The sequence below is a fragment of the Rhipicephalus sanguineus genome, chromosome 4, assembly GCF_013339695.2.
Source record: "Rhipicephalus sanguineus isolate Rsan-2018 chromosome 4, BIME_Rsan_1.4, whole genome shotgun sequence".
Lineage (NCBI taxonomy): Eukaryota > Metazoa > Arthropoda > Arachnida > Ixodida > Ixodidae > Rhipicephalus > Rhipicephalus sanguineus.
Window position 1 is genome coordinate 17655801 of NC_051179.1, and position 22252 is coordinate 17678052.

Here is a 22252-nt window from a genome sequence, read left to right on the forward strand (position 1 = left end):
TAGATGTTACAAGCTGGAGATGTTCAAACACACATTCTCTCACATTTCACGGTTTAAAAATCTTCAAAAAAAGTATCGAAAAAAGAAAAACAAAACGAAACAAACAATGTAAGCCTCAGTTTTTCCTTCTGCCCGAAATGTGAATCCTGTTGATTTTCCAATGAAATACCTTCAAGGAAAGCTAGATTTTGTGATGCACATCTATCTTCATGCGCCATTTCTTATCTATGGTGCATGCGTATACACTAGTTGACGAATTTCTCTGAGATATTTAAAGAGTCCGCAAGGAAAGAGATGAGTCAGACGGTGGCTTGCCTTTGAGATCTTCGGTCAACTTATCGTCGAGTCCTTCCAATACACTGGCGCTGCTCTTGTCATCAGGAATAGGGTGGTAGAACATCCAGTTGCTGCAAACGTGGTCGTAGAAACTATCGCATGGTTTATAGTCCTTGTTTAGAGAAGCCGTGATGTATTTGGCTGCACGCAGAATGGCCACACAAGGGATCTCGGTTAGAAAGACAACTGACATCTTATTCTCATTGCGCATTTGTCACTTAATGTGCAAGATACGAAAATTCTTTTGTACATGGCAGTTAAAAGTAAGCATTAGAAGTGACTATGTCAGTTAAAAGTAAGCATTAGAAGTTATGCTTAGTCATTGCTGGCAACCACTGCGGTCACTTGCAGGATGTTGGAAGCGTTTCCAAGAAAAAAAAGAAACTTTCGTAGAAACATGCAAGTAACTACGGAATCACAATTAGCCCGGAATTCTAGAAATACCCTTTTAAATTTGGCGACAAAAATTAAAAACTAAATTTTATCACATGCATCGAAAACACATTTCGTGTGTGGAATCAGGTTGAGAAGGCAACGATGACTCTACCAGGGCTAATTTCAGGTTCGCTAAGAACGAAGCCTACCATGCATAATTTAAATAAAATATCACATTTAAAGTTTACTTTGATGAAAAGAAGCTGTATGTCCACAATTTTGTTCAGGTGGAGGAATCAAAGCTTAATTAATTAAAATATTTTATTTGAGTATGTTCACAATGTTACGACGCGGCTTGTTGTAGCATAGCGCCCGAAATAAGCAAAGAAAGTTGGTTGTGCAGTGTGCGTCCCCATAGCTAACAAAGTGTTCGTGCGCTTTTCATGGAGATGGTACCTATATGTTGTTGCTAAGAGACGGCCCTGGCCCTTCGTGAATAAAGCACTGTTTCTGCAGAATATACAGATATTACTCTCAAGAATCGTTATTCAATGATAAGATGGCTCCTGCTCTATGCACTATTTTTATTCATTATAAACTGAATCTTTTTTTCTTATTTGAAGAGGCATGTCTCAACTTTTTCTAACGTTTCACGAGCGTTTTAGGCTGCGATTCTGTAGCAGAACTTTTTATGTGGTCATGTATTACTTTACTTATTCTTTCATTTTATTTAAATGAATGAATAAATAAATAAATAAATAAATAAATAAATAAATAAATAAATAAATAAATAAATAAATAAATAAATAAATAAATAAATAAATAAATAAATAAAGTTCTCGCGTCGAGGGTGGCATAGAATCAAGCAGAAGGTATCGCTGCAAAATGGCCACCCAAGCGAGACCATAAAACGCGTTGCCATTTTTTTAACGGCATAAACTGCAAAGAAGTTTTACGAGTTGCTCTATGACGATATCGCAGTTTCGCGACCTCAACTCTGTTACTTAAAGAAAATCTCATAACTTGTTCAGCAAATCACAGTATGAATTTTCTTTACTTTTTTTTTTACTTTTCTTGACCATATGTAGGAAGGTCCTATGCAACGCGAATATTAAGCAAACGTTCAATTTTCCTAATTATTTCCTTGAAGCCCCTCAAGTTGTTCATGGTTTGTATATCTTAACGGCCAGGTATTGTTCAGTGTAGAAATATTTTCACGTGCTCGAGAGTTCACTTGCGCATTTAACTTTCGCTTGAATAAATGAAATGTGTTCTAACAAAATTTTTATCGACAGTTTTTTCGACGGTTGACGTGCCGAGATAAAGAATAGGACAAAAATTAATGGAGGAAATTGTAGTAAATTACCGTCAACCACGTCAAAAATACCACAGGAGAGAGGTACAAAGGCCATCACGTAACTTACCCCTGTGTTCGCAAGCTTTTGTTTTGCATACATTTGAGGAATGGGAGCTTTTACTTGTTTTGGAAAATTTAGTTGCCTTATGGTATGGGGTGAGCATGGCTGAAAAAAAAATAAAAGGTAAAGTAAAACGAACCTGAACTCATGCGTTTCGTTTTTTTAAGGCATAGTCGAAGCTAACACTTTCCCGTTCTTATATTCATGCTGTGGGAAAAGATTTCAGCATGGATGAATATTATATAAGTACGCTTGTTTGGGCTGCATTAAAGTGAGCTTAAGAAGAGGCGTGGCAATAAAGTGCAAACACAAAGATTGGAGAAGTTAATGGAGAGACGAGGTGAGTTTCACTTGTTCATAGAGAAATGTACTGAAAGTTAAGCACCACTTGATATGTATATTGAGTAAAGGTTTACTCGTGTAGAAGGTGCGGAAAAATAAACCGCTCAATAAAAGCCCGTAAATCTGCGACACCAACACAGTTACATCGCATCGACCAAGCAAGTCGTCTCCCGCTTCGCTGTTTAGTAACTTTATCATCTGCTAGTCAGGAAGCAGTTCTATATATATTAAGGCGCGCATTATAAATTTATTCGTATGATAAGTAAGTCGATTATTATGGAAAATCGAGGCCTTACTAAAAGCTTGTTCGCTCCTTCCAAACGTTCCATTTGTTCTTATGTATAGAGGTTATATTTATTGATGTGTAACGCGAGGGACACAAAACACTCCTTGCACCCTTTTAGCACGTCGTTTGCTGCAAATGTAACTCACATATATTCTACTTTATTTCTTCAGAAATCCCGAGTAGTATCAGCACTTTATTTAGTATACAAACGCAATTTTTTGAAAATATTCTTAAGCGCATTCGACGCTGGACATAGAAAGAGCAATGATGCACAGGACAAGCGCTTGCCCTTCTCTGTCCCGTGTTGAATCCGCGCTATCCAGTACTTAGGATTACGAACCAACTAGCCCAGCCACGAATTTTGTTACGCTATGTTTTCTAAAACAGTCGACAAAAGTGTGTGTCGTTACTTCATATATTTAACAAAGCACACAAATAATCAGTTCTTTTAATATTATAGCGCAATATCTTGTTTACATCGATGAACAACTGAAATTCTAGGGCAATGAAGCGTAAGAATATGACATTCAGTTCTCATAAAACTTTTTCTCATAAATGTCACAAAATAGGAGGGCAGGAAGGCGAGCGAGTGATGACTGTACGGAAAAGCGGGGAGAGGGGAGGACAGAAGATTTAAGGTCATTACTGTACGAAACAGAAAGCGGTTCTGAATGGAGCTCAAGGTACCACGTCGTCTGAGAAACTGGGCTTTTTTTGTCAGTTTAACATGTACTAAAACACGAAATTCATCGGTGGGCTTCACATGTAAGGTGCCTTCCAATCACTTATGTGTCGACCAAAGCGCGTGGTGCACGCAGTCGGGTTTCTGCGGTGCATTCACAGTTGCTTCATTAAATTCGTGTCCTCGTGGCTGTTCCGTTTGACGTAGTTTGCTTTTCTTTTTTTCTCGTGCGAACAGAATAGTCATGTGCAATTCTGCTAGCCAAAATAATAAAGATAGGAATTTATTCCACTGCAGCTTTTTGAAAAATCTGCCCTTTCGAGCAGTTCCTGGGAGGAACGGTGGAACTGACAAAACCGCTGTATTATAGCATGCGTTTGCGCACACCTGCGTTTACAGCGTGTGTATATATGGTTACGTGTGCGCATGTACACCCCTGCAATTTGTTAGTAATGTCGCGCGAGCATCAACCCCCCCGATACGATAGGTGTTTCTGTAATGTCGGCAAGGAGCAACGAGCTCAGCGTGAGGACAATCAGCGTCATACCGGCTTTCTGAATAGATGATGCCACAGATAAGGCTGATGTTGTGTATGCATCCCTAAGCATACAGCGAAGCAGACGGCGCTCGCACACGAGTGTGCTCTCTGCGCTTGCGCGTCATGTAGAAAATCTTGTTACTTCTCGCCTGTATAACGCGCTACCATGTCCACATGTCCAGGGGTGAACGTTCGTGCGATATTAAAAAAAAAAAATGAAGGAAGCTTCGCACTAGTGGTGCCTGAAGGAAGTGCGGAGCTGGGCGACCTTCTTCGTTTCTTTTTATTTTTCCCTTTATTTATTAATCTATTTATTTCTTTTTCTCTCTTCTCTCTATTTTTTCCGTCTTTCTTTCTTTCTCTCTCTCTATATATTTCTTTCTCTTCCTCGCTCTTTCAATCTTTCTTTCTATTTCTTCCCTTTCTTTTTCTCTCTCTGTCTCGCTTTCTCTCTGTTTTTCTTTCCATTCTTCCTCTCATTTCTTTCTTTCTATTTCTGTCTGCGCTATGCTTTACTCTCTCCCCTCCTCCTCACCCTCACTTCCCTTTCTCATCCCCTTGCTATACTATACTATACTATACTATACTATACTATACTATACTATACTATACTATACTATACTATACTATACTATACTATACTATACTATACTATACTATACAAGGCTATGTTATGCTCTGCTTGCGTGCCCGGATAGCAGAGTGGTTACAACGCTCGTCTTCGAATCGTTGGTACGCGGTGTCCAATCCCGCCTCAACAAGAATTTTTTTTTGCCAGGAATTTCTTTCTTTCTCTTTTTTTATCTCTATTTCGTTATCTCTCTTTGTACTCGTTCTCTCACCCATCAGCGTTATTGCATCCCACGCCGTACAGATCGGCGCACGTGTTCTGGGAGCGAAGCAGGGGATGAAGAAGAGGACGAAGAGGAAGAAAAAGACGAAGTTAGCGCGTGACAGTTCATGATGATGATAATTATCCGTCGATGACTAAGGTCGTAACGAAAAGCTTAAAAGCTCCGGTGTAAAAATTCCAATGGGTTGCTTACACCAACACTAAATTTAAGACCAGTTACAGCACGAAGCAACCAAAGCGAGAGCCACGCCTTAACGCTTCTGCATCGAATGCTCGCACAAAGTTGAGTAATAAAAACAAAGACTTACCTTCCTGCCCACGTCTTGCTTCGACCAGTATTTGCGACGTCCCGAGGCCAAGGATCCATAAAGCAATGATCACCCTTGATTCGATTGTTTTCATTTTCGGCTAATCATTCGTTTCCTAGTGAAGTCCGAAGGAAAATAAGGACGTTTCAGGCCTGCAAGATCTTAGACATTTTCGGTTGTGACTGCTCACCATCGCCTTCGCTTTTCTCTCCTGGCACTAACGTTGAAACGACTATAGCATCAACCTATACGAAGAACATTACGCCATTTCCACGGTGGCCGCGCTGTAAGGTCACGTCGTAGACGTTCATGCTGACCAGTCACTCTCACGAACACTTGGACTGTCAAGAGCTCTTGAAGTTCAAACCGAGCGAAGGCCGAGAAATGTCATTGCATCAGAGCCTGCGTGGCCATCTTTTACTGAGGCTTACTATCTTAACCTCAATACCTATAAATCAGTACTTTCTGTACTTCGATGTTTTCTGAATAACTGGCTTCGATTAATTTCCCAGGGTTGCGGATGCGGAAACTGCCTCAAGTTCGTGCTTCGCTGCATACAGCTGCATCATGTGGCGTTCTAGGTTCCGTTTATTCCTAATTTTCGCAATTTCATTGAGCACCCTTAATTCCGTGGCCGAAATTATGTCTTAGTTAAATCAACTGTTTCAGCTGTCAAGTGTTTTCAAATCGAAATTGATATTCCTCAGAAAAAGCTGGACAGGAAGCAGCAACTTCCCTCGTGTCAACTCGTTTCAACGAGTGCCAGATGTTTATGCGACAAGTATTGAGATTGAAATAGCGCTGAAGGTTTGTGTATTTCGCGTTGGTTTAATTTATGCAAAGCGCCGAAGCATGTTCAATTGAATAAATTTGCGACATGTGGTATTCTCACGCTGAGTTACACATGTGCTGAATCTTTTTCGTTTTCATTCTGCAGCATGAACGTCAGTCCTAAATATATATTGTTATTTCGATATATCGAGGCACAGATAAAAACGCACTTATTTTTTTTTTATGCAGAAGCCGGTTGGTTTGCCACGGCAGCATTTTCATATCCCAGAATGACACGGAGGTTCTTGCGCCATCGAAACATCTAGAGGTTATCCTTATCGAGACACTTGTCGTTGGAAGCAGCAACTCCAACTCCTAGCTATTTCATGTTTCATATTAAAAGAACGCGCATATATAATTAGCATGCATGGCGCATGACGAAGTCTTTTGCCGGGTAACGCAAGTTTCCCCGAGAAGCAGTTGTTAAAAGCCGCATTTACACGTAGTACCTCTGGCTTGTCGATATGGGCGCTACGATATTCTAATTTAAACTTAATTTCCTTGAAAAATTTTATATTCAATTGTATAGCTATCTGTTGCACAGTCTTAAAACAATCCTCCGCTGTTCACGCTGGCTGAACGTGTGAGGCGTTGCGTCGCTGGGCGTTAAGTGGACAGATGGTCGCGTTTGAGGCCGCACTATGATGGCCGTCAAAATGCACGAACGAGCAAATCTCACCTGCCGCGGTATTGATGGACATCGACGAATCGCCACCTCACGCCTTTACGGAAACGAATACTGCGCCATGTTTGGTTCGTTGCCAGTTTTTGACTGCTTTCACGTTTCCCGAAAAAATAAGGAACGCGACGCTAAGAGTGAGAACCGCTAACAATGGCCACTCACCCCCTGTTCCCAGTTAGCGTGTTGAAGAGCAGATAGACAAGGCGGCCATCTTTCCGGGTGATCTGACGTCGCCCGCAGACGACGTCGCTGCACTCGTCGTCAAAAGCCGTGGCCTTTTCCGAGTGCAGCTGCCGGCCTCACTGGAGCCGGCAATGCGCGCTGCGCCGGATTCCCTTTGTGTTCCTTCGCCGGCAGGTCTTCCATCAAAAGAACACGAGGCGGCTCCTTGTCTGTGTGTTCCGTATCGTCGCGTACTGTTTTGTTTGCCTCAAAAGCTGGAACACCTTTACGAGTACACATCCTGCGTGCGATTCCGTTTAATTATAAGGCACACACTAATTCATGGCGCTTGTTTCGCTGCCGCGGCATTGTAATCTTTACCGTGGCTTAGGTGAAAGAGAAAGAAGAAATATATTTATGCGAGTTGATAAGAAGCTCGGTATCAGCAAGTTGAATAACCCGGTCAGCCATCGTCTATATTTGTTTATTTACTTGTCGCCTGCATCGGTCGTGTCCCCTCCATTGTTGTAAGGCGGGGAGGTCCTGCGTGTAAAACGTAGCGGACTTAAAATTTTTAAAAAGCGGAGAAGAGATCTTGTTGAATGTGGAGAGAAGGAGACACCTACTGCAGGCCTCGCGACATCGCAACTGCCGCACACGAGTATGTGACAGCTGCTCTAAAGTGTGGTAGACTAGCAGTCAGTACCGGAGGTCCCAAATACCCGACATAGGAGGTTTCTCTGACGAGAGCCAGCCTTTGTTCTGTGCAGCGTAATGGGGCCGGTAAATGCCAAGCAAAGCACCGTCATCAGTAACTCGGCTGTAGAGGAAGAGCTGTGGAAGAAAGGGAAAATAAGAAAAAGTAATGAATGAAATATAAAGAATGGAAGAAAGCTGACAAGACGATATCTGTCTGGGTGCTGTCCCACAGTTTGGCAAGGCACCACATAATCACGCATACTGTCAGCGTCTTTAGAGAAAGGTGAACAACATCATACGGTCGCAAGCAACTCGTTACACGCACCAGACAAGTCCACCAACGCGTTCTTGCTGATGGACGTCATTTGGTGCATTACTGCAGTAGCGTAAAGCCTAAACTGGCGGGCACTGCTGTGTCGTGTCGTTCCGCCTTGTTTATCACCCTGCCCAGGTCCTGACTACGCACTACCGTTATTGCTATATGACATCGCATAATGTCTGAATGGTTGCCAAGACACTGTGACATCTATGATAGAAAGAATAAAATGAAACTAGAGAACACGGGGTGTAACACGCGATGTCTAATTGCTAGAACTGAGGCGCAGTAAAAGACGAACGACGACAGACCAAGTCAAAAGACGCGTGTCGTCTTTTGCTGCGCCGTGATTCTAATAATTATTCATGCATTAACTAGTCCAACATTGTGTTTTATTGAACACAGGTTGTTTACCCGAGAATTTAGTCGTCAGAAATCTATAAATAAAATAATGGTCAGTTAGGGCAAGTGTAAACAAATACTTTGCGGAACATATTGTACCGCTTTACAAGAGTGTCGTCCACTCCATAAGATGTTTTTGTGCCATACGCAATATGCCTTGCTGAACAGCCAAGGGTTACACGTGCTCAAAGAATGTCACTTTTTCTCGTGAAGACGCAGTGATAACACTTTACTGAGTGCTCCTGCGAACATTGGGGAACATCAATTTCAACGAAAGCGAACAAAACGTAACAAAACCTTGCAGGCAGATCGTGTTCAGTGCTTATGAAGTTATGACTCCCGCCTATGAGAAAGCGTTCTGCTCCTGTCCAGGTAGAGGGACAGTGGTTTGAAGTTACGAAGGACCCTTAATTCTGAAACTTATAACGGAGCACAGCGCAGCGCAGTGACGGAGGAGGAAAGGGCATGAAAGATAGAAGAGATCGGAAAGGAGAGGCCACCCTTTCGAGATGATTGCCTACACCACCGAGCGCCGGGACGTGGAACCACTATCCCCATTAGAAAAAAAAGAAACGATAGGTGTCTGGCGGCGCTGGAAATCAAACCCAGTACCTCTCGCATCGGAGGTGGATGCTCTACTACTTGACCACAGGTGCTGTTTCAGGACCCAAAGGGTTATGCGCATTGATATATTTGAAATGCTTAAGTAGTTATAGGAAATAATTAATACTATAACCGGAATTGATAGCGGAACGTACTTGAAACCGCCGAACCATATATCTGCACGGACTGATCACCAGTGCAAGTTTAGGGAATACCGGCTCAGGACAAACCTGTATGCAAAGTCGTTTTTGAGACTGTCGTTCAGTGGAATCGATTGTCTTGTGAGCGTCTGTGCAATATCGATAGGGTTTTTTTTCTTCTTCAAGTTTGTAATTCCTCCGCTGTAACTCTTTCGGGCTAAGCGGGGAAATGTCTGAATAAAGAATAAAAAAATCTGCCCATTTCTTCCTTTGTACGAGAGTGTGCGTGCGTGCGTTACTGATAACGCTGCGGCAAATGCGGCTGCTCATGAGCTGCAGTGATTTCGGCGATGGCCGTAGCCAGCGTGGTTGCTGCAATGAATGAAAGGGAAAGAACGAAGTAGAACTGCGATGTAACTGAGGGAAATGTGCGAGACACGCGGTGCTGGAAAGCGGGGAGGAATGCTAATGCGCGTATTACAGGTGCGAGTCGTGAACATTCGCCGTAAGGTCGGGTACACAATCGGAGACGGCTAAAAATCACGAGCTCCCCGATGCCGTATTGTTTGATAATGGTCGCGTAATTTTTCGTTGCTGGCATGCACGAAGGCTGCGCGATCCTTGCATGTATAGCTATAGTAGTCAGTAGTAGGCGGAGTGTGAGTGTGTGTGTGTGGGATGGGGGGGGGGGGGGGTCACATTTGCACTCACAAACACGTGAATAAATGCAGTCACGGAGAAACGATCACTGTTCGTTCAAGACCATAATATTACTATTATTCTGAGGATGGCTGCTATTTCGAGTACTGTTCCTCTGACCACGTGATCTTTTCTTTTTCGGCGACGATAGTGAGACCCCAGGCTCCTGTTCATTCTTCTCCTCGGTGCAGTCGCGCGCAGAATTAGTTTTTAAATTTGCATTTGTGGGTTCTTTCGCCTGAGAGTATTTTCATTTTAACATTGTTTTTCAAGTTATATTACACTTTTATAGCCATAATTAATAGGAAACATTTTTTTAATAACTGAGAGAAGATATTAGGCAGGAAACCATGAAAGTGTTAATTTTCGTCATTTTTTTCATCATGAATGCTACCCCTGGTAAGCGCCAACTTTCTGTTTTACCAGATAACTACACACACAGTTTGCGGCTTTAAAATTCTGTCCATCTGCAAATTTAGCACTTATGGAGATCACTGTTGCAGTTACGTGAAGCTCTAACTCGTCACAGTATATAAGATCTCTAAAAAGCTTGAAGGCTATGAGCATGCGCGTAGAGCATGTTTAAAACTCAACAAGACAATGAGCAGATTAAAGACACGAGGCAGCAACCGCCTTGCACTGTGTTGTGAATGTGTGTCCCATCTTTCGGTTACTCGATCGAGTTTCTGCTCTACAACCATAAACAAGACTGTCTCCTTGCGCTTCTATTTCAAGCATGGCTGATTTGTGGCTACGACACAGCCTGTTTCAGATCTGTTAGAACAGTCCATGGTACAGTGGTGACGGTGTTCGGCCGCTGTTCCGAAGGTCACTGGTTCGATCCCGGCCACGGCGGTCGCATTTCGATGGAGGCGAAGAGGCCCGTGTACTTGAGTTTAGGTGCACGTTAGTCTAGAATTCCAGGTGGTCAAAATTTCCGGAGACCTCCACTACGGCGGCCCTACGGCGGCCCTACGGCGGTTTTGGTACGAAAGACCCCAGCAATTAATAATTATTACAATTGATATGACAGAAAGATATCGGAGATGTGTCGAGCAATGTAACCTGTAATGCCCGCACTGCGAGGTGCAACTATTGGTTGTTAACGTGAAGGTTCGGGCTATAGTTGAAAAGACAAACTAAGGACGAAGCGAGGGTACACAGACAAGCGCTCCTCTGTATCCCCTCGCTTCGGCCTTTGTTTATTTTTTCGCGCTGTTAATGTGTTTTGATTGTTGATTGTTTTATTGTTTTTACGCATTGAAAACATTCAGCGCCGGGAATTCTGTACCAAAAAAAAAAAAAAGAGGAGGTGGGGGCTAAGTGTTCGTTATCTGAAACAACGGTACCTAGGAAGCTCATACAGCGGGAAGCATCACTTTTTCCTCTGAATTCAATTTGCATCAAAAACGGTCAGCGCACGCAAAAGCGAAAAACAAGACTAGGAAACACGAGACCAGCGCTGTCTAACAATGGTTTTTCCACGGTCATTGTATCCTCCTCTGTGTGCTTTTATCATGAAAACCCGTCCATATTCCCCCATCCGCAATCCTTTCACCAGGGGCGTAGCCAGAAATTTTTTTCGGGGGGGGGGGGGGGGGCGTGTACATATCCGCAAGCAAAATCGAACATTTTCGGAGGGTTTTGACCCCCTCCCCTTGGCTACGCCCCTGCCTTTCACAATATATTCCATCGTAGGCGTGACCTAACATAAATTCTCTAACATAAGCATTAATTCAAGCCTTTTTTTCTTTTCTCAGGAATGTCAGCTCCGGCTGTCTGCACCACACCTGCCTGTTTAAGAAGAGGTGGGAACAATTATTTGGCTTAATTACGCCGGCAACCACTCATTGCAATCACTAATTGCTTTAGTAATGACGTCTGTGAAAGTCATCGCTCATTATATGCGTAAAGAGTCATATAAAACGCATAATTTGACAGGACATGGGCTGTTCTGAGAAATATTTTTATTGAAAAGGAGCCAAATGCGAACTAACAGTGAATCAAATGTTAAAGTCATATAAAGTGAATTAAAGATTTATCAAATATTGTGAATTAATAGTGGATCAAACGTGAGAGGCAGGCGAAAGCCTGCGCTCTCCTTAGAGTTAGCTAAAGACATTGTCAATTTTTACACTAACGCCGTTGGCCAGCTGTGAACCCCTTTCATGTCACTATGGTGTCTCAACGTTTGGTGTGAGCACGTGCATAATTATCATTGGTGCAATTACTCTATAGTCGGTTACAACCTAAAAATAGACGCAAGCTCTGCCTATACAGCCATGACTGTTCCAACCAGAGAAAATTTGCATAGGTACCCTATCCAATTGCACTTGCTCATTTTCGTGACGTCAAGCTCCTTCCGCATATTTAAGGTGAGTACTTTTACCATACAGACTTCCGTGTCGCTGGCTTTCAGGCGAAAAACTTTAACTTACTGGCAAACTTCAGCGAAGATTCGCACATCACTTCTCGAAGAAACGTAATATTGTAAGTAGGGACGACGAACTTTTAGTTATTATTACGCGCAGTGTTAGCAGCGTAAGTTAGCAGCTAAGCAGCGTAAGTTAGCGCGCCAAAAATAGTTACGGGTAAGTTAGCAGCGCAAAAAATAAATCACCTAGCACGACTCTCTCGCACAGATGAATGGCAGGCGCACCGCAGTGCTGGGGAGAGGAGCTTGTATTTTTTCTGACATTGTAACCGACTATATAGTGTCTTCTACGTTAATTATCGTAATGATGAGCTCGAATGCTTTTCACCCCTAGGAGCTGGCGTCAAGCTAAACATGGACACAAGCGTCGACCCGTGCGATAACTTCTATAAGTTTGCCTGCGGTGGGTGGACATCGAGGGAAGAGGTGCCCAAGTACGCCTCAGTGTACGGCACATTCCAAGCGCTCAACAAAGCGGTGATGTACAACATGTCACGTAAGGATCTTCTCTTCCGTTATCGCTTGATTGCCGTGGAGAGAGACTGAGGTACAGACATAGCGTTTCGGCTACACCATTTCTATACGTTCTGCAGCACACACACACACACACACACACACACACACACACACACACACACACACACACACACACACACACACACACACACACACACACACACACACACACACACACACACACACACACACACACACACACACACACACACACACACACACACACGCACGCACGCACGCACGCACGCACAACAACAACAATGGTTACCATGAAATAAAAATAAAGTGATAAATAAAAGCAAATAGCGAGCTCACCGACTCACCTGAGTGCTGCTGGGGTTATGAAATTGAGAACGTTAGTCACATCTTTTCGGAATTCAAAAAACACAGAAATGAAAGAAGAAAGTTGGAGAAAAAGACAAGCGAATTCGTTGCAGCGCCCCTTTAAATTGCAAAAATTACTTGGACCGTTGCCTGCAAAGCACCTTTAGCAAAATGCAAACATCTTAAAATACTTCCTAGTGTACACTGGTCTAGCTAAGCATTTGCGATGCATTTGTGATGATCAGCCTTGTGCAGTTATCTATGAAGTGATGCGTTATTCCGTATACGATGCATATATGACTTTGACAGAAATGTGCGCGTGTGAACGCTCTATTGCAAATTGAACTCTTGCCAGCGAACTGTCCGTTGCCGTGGTATTTTCGTTATTTGTCTCAGAGTTATCTCCCTATTCACTAAGTATATTGGCGCGCAAATGCAGCTCTTGTTGACATTGGCGTATAGCCAGGGGGGTTCAAACCCCTCCCCCCCATTTTTCAATATTGCGTGAGTACACATACACGCACACATACAAACGCACGCACGAACGTACGTAAAGTATGGTTGAACCCCCCCCCCCCAAAAAAAAAATTATTTGTGGCCGCGCCCCTGAGAGTTAACAACCATGCTTTGTGCTCTTGACAGCAATATGGTCAAGCGGCCAGTGAGAGTAATGCTCTTCAATTAATTGTTACCAGTGTTTCCCCACAATCTCATGACATAGAACAAACAAGCTAAAGGAAAGAGAGATGCTTTCTACCTTTTCTTTAAGTTTTACCTTTTAAGTTCTACCTTTTAAGTTTAAGCCTTTGAAACGCTGTTAATTCGAGTGCACCCACTTCCAGATCTTCTGTCGCGGTCCTACGACAGCCCTGAATGGATCGAGACTTCCTTGTACAAAGGCCACTCTGGCTGCATGCTCGGGGGTGAGTAATGCGCCTCCTCGCAGAACTACGATTTCGTGCGCACTCGGTCCGACGCTTTTGCCGCGCCAGACTATACGGAACAATGATGCGGTGCACATTAGTGAAATCTTAAGTTGTAATTGAGGTTTATGTGTTTCGTGTCCGTTGATGCAGTGGTCAGTCACTCTAAAACAATATTACCTGTTACTGTGACTCGCCACACATATCTCTGTTTAAAGATACACGTTAACTGTCTTTTGGGGATCATTACGCTATCTTCGGCGAGTCGTGGGAGGCGTGACGCTCCAAAGGAGGGTTAACGTGTATCTTTAAAAAAAGTTATATAGATATGGCAAAGTCAGGACTCACCAATAAGAGCAAAATGTACTCGTTTTTTTGTTTTTTTTTTCCTTAGAGAGACGGTAATGCGTTAAGCACATACCTTCTGTATATCGACTTTTTCTAAATTCTTGTAACCTCTTTTATTTTTTTTATCTCACGCCATCCATGACAGCCCAGCGCAGCGAGCAGACTTTGTCGCGTGCGTTAGTCGATGGATTCTACGTTAGCCCATATATGCCCAAACTGAGAAAAAATGACAAAACAAATATATTTGTTCACAAAAAGTGTACTTCTACCCTCAAAAGAAAGCACAAGTTGTTTATTTACTGTCGGTAAACTTTTTTATATTTTTTTATTGGCACCAGTATGCCCTACGGCATAAGTTAAATAAAAAGAAAGAGTTCGGTTTCGCTGATAAAGGCCAGGAGCGGTCGATGCAAAGGCCCGTGCGTCCAGCGCGTTAAGTCGGGTGGTCGACCGGGGCGGTAGTCAAGGCCTCGTAGGTGGCGGGTGCGAGCCTTGTGAAGGCCCGGACAGGTCCCAAGTAGGTGATCGATCGTTGCCTCTGTGACTGGAGCAACGCAGAAGAGGCATGTCGGTGGGGGAGGCTGTGCACCGGATGTCCATGCAGCCCGGATGGCAGGAGTCAACGCGGCTGTCGGTAAACGCAACGCTGTTTTTCAAGTCGTCCTATACATACGGGACACTGGGCATTAGGGATGCTATGTGTGGGTTTGGTAAGCCTTGAAACATTTCACGTGCACACCGACATTGCACTTCTTCCTCTCGATGACGTCTTTCATACAAAACACGTGTTTGCCCGGAGAAAGCGGTCGGCATTTCACGTGCACTTCTTCCTTTCCATGACGTCTTTCACACAAAGCGCGAGTTTGCCCGGAGAAAGCGGTCGGCACGTGGCAGCATGAAAAGCAAGCAATGTGTAGGCTTGCACACATTGAGAATGAGGCTTGCTTGATATGCTGTAGTGGCGCTAGCCATCAGCTAAAGAAATACCGATGTTAGAGAGCATCAAAGAAGCGTCCTATATGAAGGACACCGGCATATACGTGTTAACATGCTGCCAGGCATACCAAGGCCTTCCCTATGCGAAAAAAAAAAGCTCGGCATAAGCCTGAAAGATGTTTCCACTTATTAGTAGGGTTTCAGATCTCCTGTATACATACCGTTAACGTTAATGCCTTAGGATATGCGCATACCGTTAACGAAAAATGCCGTAGGATATGTGCAGAGCAGCAACAATGCTTTTAACTGGAGAGCACGAAAAGCCGACTATAGTTAACCGCTGGTGCCAAGCGTCGTTAGAGGCATAATCGTTAACACGCGTTCCGTCTGTGAATTTCCCGCAATATGAAGTCTACCTGAACCGAAAAACAATTTGGCCAAGCAACGCGTAGCTTGTCCTTCCATCGCAAGCTGTCGCTACCACTGTGCGCCTGTCCTTTCCATGCCTTCTTTTCCGGTTAAAAGCTAGCTTTTCTTTTTACCCCGCTAGAACAAATGAGTCCAACGACCCCTTCTGTTAAATTACTACCAGCGTCGATATTGCTGTCCCTGGAATTTCGAGGCAAACTTCCACTTTTACTGACGCTTATTCTTCTTCTATTTAGGTACTGACTAATGCAGGAATCAATGCCTTCTTTGTTTTGATATAATTATCATTGTCAACCTGTTTTATTTCCACTACATGCCTTCTTCGTCCTCCAGTGGACATGAACTCTCCAATTCACTCTATCTTGCGCAAGCTGATTCCCCTTTACGCCTGCAAACTTCTCAGTTTCGTCACCCTATCTGACTCGCTGCCGTCCTCGGCTGCGTTTCCCATCCTAAATAAAACCCAATCTAACCTAACCTAACTTATATTATACCAAATGAAAAAGGAGTTATCCTTGGCAGGGAATGGCGACCTACAACTCTGCTGCTTATCTTCACTTTGCATTTAACCAATCATTCATATATACCTGGCGAAACAAAGAAGGCACACCGACGAAATAAGTTTAAGAGAGACGACGTCTCGGCTTCCATACGGAAGCCTTGCTCACAACAATAAGGCCAATCAACTAGAAGTGTCTCTCAAACAGGGTTCAGCACGAGACGCAAGCACCGCGCGTAGGACGAGGGTATATATTTCCAGGCACGTAGCCAGGATTTTTTTTTTTTGGGGGGGGGGCGGGGGGGCAAGGCCTAGTTGTTTGAAAGAAAGTCTTTTCATGGCAAAGAAAAAGTTGCCCGGGAATACAGAAGGCTGGACGAATTTCGGGGGGGGGGGGTGGAGGGCGGGCCCCCCTTGCCGCCCCCCTTGCCTACGTGCCTGTATATTTCCATCATTTCGATTATCGCTGTGTCCTGCAGATTGCTTCTCGAGGGACTTGAGCATAGGCGTGCTCAGGATTTCCCATTGGGGGGGGGGGGGGGGGTAGTTTTATCGCGGCTCCTTCCCTCCCCCGCCTCCCTGATGATCGAGTGCAAAAGACATGCTTCAGAATGAATGAAAAAAAAAAGATGAAAATGAATCGATGACGTGCATCTCGCAATGGCCTGCCTTTGGTCCCTGGCTTTCCAGGAGTAAATATGGGAAGTAAACAGTTCTTGTAATGCAACATCAGGGGCCGTCGGCCGCCATTATCGTCAGGAACCTGCGTGACCGTTACTCTGTTCCTTAAACAATGGCGGGGCAAGTCCGACTGAGTTAAAGTATGGGGCAGACTTCGCGCACCCCGTTAGGTTATTTGAGTAATCGAGTTTCTTACAGTTACCTAGAGGGAACTCTGGCGCTGAGATCGTTCAGCCACCATGGGAAGGATGGGTAGCAGACGGATTTGCCTAATCTTCATGCGTATGGCTTCGAAAGCACTTGTGGCTTTGTTTATTGCTGTGCTTCGACGTTCGTTTCGGATAAAAGAATGGACCGTTGTGAACTTCGTGACCAGATTTCAATTGGTGAGCCTAAAAAGGCTAAAGTGGTGAAGTAGAACTGCTTACTTTTGCTGAACTTTTGCTGAACGACGCGGAGCCAAACGGAGGTGAAAGAACGAAGTTTAGACAAATCCGTGTACTACCTATCATTCCCATGCTGGCTAAAGCGCCATGCGTTGCAGCTGCCATAGACACTAGCGCCAGAGTTCCCTCTAGTGTATAGGTAGCTATGATTTGGATAGGGGGGCGGCCACTCCCCCTGCCCCCCTCCACTACCCACCCCCCGCACCCCGTGCACGCACCTGTGGTCTCGAGATTGCACTCGCCTGTGGTTTCGATATACAAGCCATACTTGCGTAACGTGCTGAAGCCTATTTGAGAAACACTTCGTTTCCTTTAAACTTTTACTTGGTCGGTGTGCTTTCTTTCGTCACGTTTCATCGCGACCAGACGGGTTTCCATCGAACTCTCGATTTCATCCGTGTATATTCTATAATAGGAGATGTCATTGTGGCGTTTAGGTAACGACGTAGGCAGGGACAACGAAGACGCTTGGAACAAGATAATGCTGACAATTGGAGTCGAGGAGTGGCCCAACGGTCCGGGTGACGTAACGATCCCGCTGTGGAGTAAGCTGCTCGGCGACCTGATGACCAAATTCAACCACAAGCCAGTCGTCTACATCGACGTGAAGCGGAACCGCGTCGTGAAGAAAAATATCATACACGTAAGCGATACATTCTACGCCGAAAAACTCAGATTCCCATATGCATTCGCCTAAGGCGACTCGAAGGCGAAAGCCTCCTTTTTCTTCTCAGTCCACGTATTGATCCTTCTCTGCCCCCCTCCGAAAGCTTTCTGCACCTCGCCTGGTTTTGCGCTTCCTCCGTGATCGGCCCACCTTTGACCGTGTGACGATGTCATGTGATGACATCATCAAGTGACGTCACCTCATGAGACATCATGAGGACGTCACAAGTTTTGGCGATCTGTGTCGTCACGATGACGTCATATGGTGATGTCATTACGAGATGATGACTTGCATCACTCGTGTTGACGCAGCCAACCCAAGACGCCGACGGTGAATTAAAGCTTTCGCCTTAGTACAGCCTTTAGAAGGCTCTTGTTTATCTCGGTGTCGTTTAGTCTGGCACTCGGTATCTTGCACGGGGCCCTGCAAAAGGGTGACAATCGTCCTTCAAAATGTATCCCGAAGTTAAGGAACACAGCTTTGTGATTTGAAGAAAACATGAGGTTCATCCGGGGGTCGAACCAGGAACCCTTTCTAAGCGGTCGCTGGAATATGAGCCGTCTAGAAAATCTCAGAACGAGGCCAAAGTAATATACGATTCAAAGCACATGGACACCGAATACGGCAAATATCTTCTGCGGAAGCTTGAAAGGTGGATCACAGCAAATACATTTTTCGTCTAACTTTTTATTTCATTTCCACAATGAAAATTAATTTTAATAAGCTCTTCTAAACAAAAGCATGAGCGCTTTTTTTTCATCACAGTAAAGGTGCTCCCAGTAGCGGGAAATGTCTCAACGAAAGAAACTCAAAAGCTGGCTGCACAGTAGATGTTGTATTCTTCCACTCAGCACGAGGGCGATTCGCGACCACACCGAGCGCACTCAGATTGTTCTACTGGAGGTTTAATGCGAAAACACAAGCGTACCGATAAATCGGTGCACGTTTAGTAAACTATGGAGGTTAACATTGGTCACTCAATTCACCATAAGACTCCGCCCTAGAATTCTGCGTTACTTACGATTGTTCGACGCTTTATTCAGCCGGCTGAAGCGAGCATTGACTGAGACCGCATGTAAGCGAACTGTATGGTCAGAATGGATGAGGTGAGAGAACCTGTCCCTCAGCTTGTACGCGGCATAATATAGTGTATATACGTAGTGGCTCGATGGAACTCAACAACTTCATGTTGGTCAGTTGTCTAAAACAGCAATCCGTCCCGTTATGCAAATCCTGCTTCAAAACAACTAAATTCCAGTGTCGTATGCGCCACAACCGCGATATAATTACGGGCCCGTTGTAGTGGAGAATTCGATATTAATTCACCTGATGCCCTTATCGTTCTTAAGTACCGTTTTAACAGCGAAGATCTTTAGCAAATCCTTCCTCGTGAGTCGATCCAGAAAACTACCATCATCATAAACGGGCATGTGTCACAGAAATTGGGTAAGCCCCACTACTCACCACTGGTCCACTAAAGAAAACGCCAGGCCTGCGCGAAAAGCGCGGCACAGTCACAGCGAAAGCTCGAAGAGCGGCATTTCTAGAGCCCGTTATCAACTCTCTTGGGGCTACTAATACAAGTACACTAGCAAGGTACCCACTACGCCATAAATCATATTTTTTTTGAAGTTGTTAAGCACACACTACGCCATTTTTCATCATTCTGCGGAGAAGCGAAGTACCAGCTACACATCTGTAAGGCATTATGTGCACTTTGTTGATGAGACAGATGATGACGATGAAGAATTATGGCTGAGCCTGTTGTAATGGGTTGGAAGCTTTAAACGACCCACTAGTTACGTGATTCGCATTATGTGATGCCCGGTCATTAATTCACTCTCCCACCATGCTATATAACATAAGTTAACGTGAGAAAGACAGATAGAAAGGGAAATAACTGTAAAAGACTATGAAAAAAGGGATCATGGGAGCCTTATGGGCTTCCTTGGCAACCAATAGAAGTGCACTTGCGAGGAACCCACTACGCTATAAATCATCATATTTTTTATGAAGTAGGGAAGCAGCCACTATGCCATTTTTCGTCATTCTGCGGAGAGCCGTGGTACCCGCTTAACACCTGTAAGGCATTATGTACACTTTGTTGATGCTATGCCTGATGACGATGAAGAATTATGGCAGAGCCCTTTGTAATGGGTTGGAAGCATTCAACAACCCACTCGTTGTGCAATTCGCATTGTGTGACGCCTGTTTTTTTTTTTTTTTTTACTGTTCTACCACGCTACATTACATATGTTAATTTGGTTCCTTCCCGACGTGAAGCCTGTATAGGGTCTTTTTTGCAAAGCAGTTTCTTTTAAATGCGAAGCATTTCTTAGCGAACTTCTGCGACTTTGAGCGTATCTATCTATCTATCTATCTATCTATCTATCTATCTATCTATCTATCTATCTATCTATCTATCTATCTATCTATCTATCTATCTATCTATCTATCTATCTATCTATCTATCTATCTATCTATCTATCTATCTATCTATCTATCTATCTATCCGCCTACGACTTTGTGCTCTCCTGGCCGTTTTGTTAATCGGATGTACACCAAAATTGGTGTGTCATAACATGGCCTTATTACGAACATAAATGAAGGTCATATCATGAAACTCATGACACGCATGTCATGAACAGCATGATTTACATTCCACGGCCTTAGGCTCTTGCGGCCGTTCCCTTAATTTCATATACACCAAAATTGGCACGGCGTGACAAGAATCATGACAAACATAACGACAGGTCCTAACATGCAAATCATGAGGCACATGTCATGTGCAGCATGATTTACATGACATGGTCTCTGGGCGCTCGCGGCCGTTTAAATGAAGGGATATATACGAAAACTGGTTTGACGGGACATTTCTGTATTGCGAACATAACTGACACGTGGTAACATGAAAATCATGACATGCATGTCATGTACGACATGATTTACATGCTGCGCTCATGGTGCGCTAGCGGCCGTTTCAGTAGATTGATATACACCAAAATTGGTATTGCGCGAAGTGACTGTATGAAGAACATGAGTAACAGTTGGTAAGATGAAAACCATGACATGCATCTCATGTCATGATTTACATGCCACGCTCATGTGCATTCGCGGCCGCTTCGCTAGCTTGATCTACACCAAAATTGGTATTGCGCGCAGCGACTGTATGACGAACGTAAATGAGACGTGGTAACATGAAAATCATGACATGCATGACATGTACGACATGATTTACATGCCATGCTCATGGCACACTCGTGGCCGTTTCGCTTGCTGGATATACACCAAAATTGGTATTGCGCGACGCGACTGCATGACGAACGTAATTGAGAGGTGGTAACATGGCAATCATGACATGCAGGTCATGTACGACATGATTTACATGCCATGCTCATGGTGCATTCGCGGCCATTTCGCTAGCTTGATATATACCAAAATTGGTATTGCGCGACGCGACTGTATGACGAACATAAATAACAGGTGGTAACGTGAAAACCGTGACATGATGTCATGTATGTCATGTTTTAGATGCCGCGCTCATGGTGTATTCCCGGCCGTTTCGCTAGCTTGATATACGCCAAAATTGGTATTGCTCGAAGCGACTGTATGACGAACGTAAATGAAAGGTGTTACCATGAAAATCATGACATGCATGATATGTACGACATGATTTACATGCCATGCTCATGGCGAACTCGTGGCCGTTTTGCTAGGTTGATATGCACCAAAATTTGTATTGCGCGATGTGACTGCATGAAGAGCATGAATAACAGGTGGTAACAAACGTAAATGAAAGGTGTTACCATGAAAATCATGACATGCATGATATGTACGACATGATTTACATGCCATGCTCATGGCGAACTCGTGGCCGTTTTGCTAGGTTGATATGCACCAAAATTTGTATTGCGCGATGTGACTGTATGAAGAGCATGAATAACAGGTGGTAACACGAAAACCATGGCATGCATGTCATGTACGTCATGATTTACATGCCACGCTCATGGTGCATTCGCGGCTGTTTCGCTAGCTTGATATACACCAAAACTGGTATTGCGCGATGTGACTGTATGATGAACATTAGTGACAGATGCTAACATGAAAAACCATGATATGCATGTCATGTATGGCATGATTTACATACTATACTCATGGTGCACTCGCGGCCATTTCGCTCGTTAATTTATATACACTAAAAGTGGTATTGCGCGATGTGACTGTATGACGAACATAAATGAGAGGTCTTAACATGCGAATCATGCTATGCATGTCATGTACGGTATGATTTACATGCCACTGTCATGGTGCACTTCCGGCCGTTTTGTTAACTGGATATCTACCAAAATTAATATGGCATGACACGAGTGCGTGATG

At 44.0% G+C, this 22252-nt stretch overlaps 1 protein-coding gene and 1 long non-coding RNA gene across 5 annotated transcripts in view; one reads left to right on the forward strand and one right to left on the reverse strand.

Annotated features, from left to right (window-relative positions):
• LOC119389513 (endothelin-converting enzyme homolog) overlaps positions 1 to 22252 on the forward strand; it is a 90134-nt gene that overhangs the window by 31380 nt on the left and 36502 nt on the right. For 2 of the 3 annotated variants that reach the window (XM_049414455.1, XM_049414457.1), the window contains exons 1-4: positions 11433 to 11480; positions 12441 to 12602; positions 13789 to 13869; positions 17646 to 17851. In XM_049414455.1, the coding sequence (XP_049270412.1) occupies positions 11435 to 11480; positions 12441 to 12602; positions 13789 to 13869; positions 17646 to 17851 (495 nt within the window). In that variant the 5' untranslated portion in view covers positions 11433 to 11434. Of the gene's footprint in view, positions 1 to 11432; positions 11481 to 12440; positions 12603 to 13788; positions 13870 to 17645; positions 17852 to 22252 lie in introns of those variants that run through there. The other variant, XM_049414456.1, reaches the window with a different exon arrangement.
• On the reverse strand, positions 313 to 6966 carry LOC125758011 (uncharacterized). Of its 2 annotated transcripts, none has more exons than XR_007415695.1 (4): positions 6814 to 6966; positions 5139 to 5253; positions 2136 to 2234; positions 313 to 477 (listed from the first exon to the last, which is right to left on the reverse strand). It is a non-coding gene; the product is annotated as an uncharacterized LOC125758011 (long non-coding RNA). The 2 variants fall into 2 exon arrangements; XR_007415694.1 differs by lacking the exon at positions 6814 to 6966 and adding an exon at positions 6649 to 6807.